General features: G+C 38.0%; 1 protein-coding gene across 1 annotated transcript in view; it reads left to right on the forward strand.

Annotated features, from left to right (window-relative positions):
• LOC103597870 (dipeptidyl aminopeptidase-like protein 6) overlaps positions 1-2439 on the forward strand; it is a gene marked incomplete at its 3' end in the record, with an annotated part of 174021 nt that overhangs the window by 149661 nt on the left and 21921 nt on the right. Inside the window, exon 2 of the mRNA XM_008581738.1 lies at positions 875-989. Within this exon, the coding sequence (XP_008579960.1) occupies positions 875-989 (115 nt within the window). The remainder of the gene's footprint in view (positions 1-874; positions 990-2439) is intronic.

The following is a 2439-nucleotide window of genomic DNA, read 5'->3' on the forward strand; positions in this document are numbered from 1 at the left end:
TTTATTAGCGATTAAGAATTATTAATATTGGCTCCTTTGTCTCTGAAAGGATCCCAGTTTGGACTGCAACTTATATGATCACCCTAATTTAAAGGGAACTGAAAGTTTGGTCTCAGCAGCCAATGTGCCTGATTAATTTCCTGCATTTATTCAACCGGTAGCATTGTCTCCAGATTCCCCCTTTCACCCTCAGCCCTTACTGCAATGAAAATATGGTTCCATGGATCGGACTAAAACCTAGAATAGGGATGGGTGAGTTGCCCAGTGAAGAGAAAGCTGGAAAACCTTGAAACTTTGTGTGAGGAGCTATGAAGGAAGAAAGGCTCGAGGTGGTCAGAGATGGGCCTGAAAGAGAAGTTCATAGTGTGGATGTAAGGAAAGGGAAAGATGAGGGAGGGCTTGGGGCTGGAAAATGTTGTCATACTTGGGTTTGACTCAGTGGGGCTTAATGGGTTGGGCTGTGTAAGGAAAGGGAAAGATGAGGGAGGGCTTGGGGCTGGAAAATGTTGTCATACTTGGGTTTGACTCAGTGGGGCTTAATGCGTTGGGCTATAATGATGATAAAGCTCCAAGATTACCCTGTGCTGTAGAGTCTAGTTTATTGGGAGAAGGAGAATCGGGTTCACACAAAAGCTGTAAGCATAATGCAATATCAGATGCTTTCTTGAGATTATGTTTTGCCGTGGTACAGAAAGAGACAGCCCGAGGCTCAAGGCACTGACGGTGGAGGGGCATGTGCAGAAAGAGCTCACAGTAGCTCAAAGTGTAGGAACACGCCCCTTTAATTTTTTTATTCTTGGTTTAAATGAAATATATGTATTTGGCTTGCTTTATTTCCTTATTTCACTCACTGGGGTTCTTTGCTTGTTTTCAGGAGCTGGTGGGGAGTAATCCTCCACAAAGGAATTGGAAAGGAATAGCAATTGCACTGCTTGTGATTCTGGTTATCTGCTCCTTGATCGTCACCTCGGTCATTCTGCTGACACCAGGTATTTATATTTATTCTAGAGAAGCAAGTCTCCATAAGGGACAAACAGCATCTTTTTACTTTGCGATTTTTTTTCAAAGTCACCACCTATTACATGATTTATTTTTCCCAGTTTCTAATTCTCATTGTGCCATATGATAAAATGATATAGGCGTCCAATGAAAAAAGTCTCCTTTATATGCTTTGAATTTGTTGATATAGTTGTTGACCAGCTGGAAGTCCTCGGCATATATTAAAATTCATGATTACTTATTCATGCCTGATGAATTTAAAGACATTCTATGTCTCATGGAATTGCTAGGTATTTTATCAAGGATAAATTAAGAAAATTATTAAAACAACCTATATTGAGTGAAAACTAAGGATAGGTACTTATTAGGTTCTATTGATGAAATTAAGTACAAGCCAGAGTCAGAAATCTCCCAGGGAAAAAAAGACACACCAAAATAAATCTGCAGCAAAACCCTACAGCAAATACATACATATACATGCACTATTGTGTGGTCAAACAAAATTGCTATAGGAGTTTATAGGAGAGAAAGATTCTTTATGAGAAAGTTCATGGAAAAGGTAATATGCGAAGTGGGCTTAATAGAGTGCTAAGGATTTAGAAGCCAGAGCGTGGTGGAATTCGGGAGAGAAGAAAGCCTATGCCTATGAGAAAACCATACGGGAGTTATCATAGGAAAACTCTGTGGGCATTGATAAAACAGTATGTAACTCTCATTATCATATTAGATGCCTATCTGTGTGGGCAAAAAAATGTTCCAATCTTCAGTAAATAGACTGCTAGGTATTAGACCTTAAGATGGAAAAAGAAGCAGATATTGCAATGTACAAAAATGTTGATAGGTACAAAATGCAGGGAAATTATGATGTCTGCTTTAACTATTACCCCAAAACTTATATAAAGAAAGTTAATATGTACCCTGATACCAAACTAGATAAAGGTATCACAAGAAATAAAAGCTACGGACCAATATCCCTTAAGAAGATAGATGCAAAAAATCTCAGCAAAATAGTAGCAAACAGACTCCAGCAGCATATAAAAAGATTATACACCATGACCAGATGGTATTTATCCCAGGAAATAAAACTTGGCTTAATGTATGAAAATCAGTCAATGTAATATGCCCATAATAGAGTAAAGGACAAAAACCACATGATCATCCCAGCAGACACAGAATAAGCATGTGACAAAATTCAAAAATCATTTCATGATGACACTCAGCAAGCTAGGAATAGAAAGAAACATCTTCAACTTGATAAAATGTATCTATGAAAAACCCCACATGCAACATCATAATTCATGGCAAAAGACTGAAATCATTGCCCCTAAGATCAGGTGCAAGACAAGGACGTTCATTCTCACCATTTCTATTTAACATTATATGGGAGGTGCTAGCCAGGGCAGTTAGGTAAGAGGGAAAAAAAAATTATATATATATATA

Source organism: Galeopterus variegatus, unplaced genomic scaffold (genome assembly GCF_000696425.1).
Source record: "Galeopterus variegatus unplaced genomic scaffold, G_variegatus-3.0.2 Scaffold2449, whole genome shotgun sequence".
NCBI lineage: Eukaryota > Metazoa > Chordata > Mammalia > Dermoptera > Cynocephalidae > Galeopterus > Galeopterus variegatus.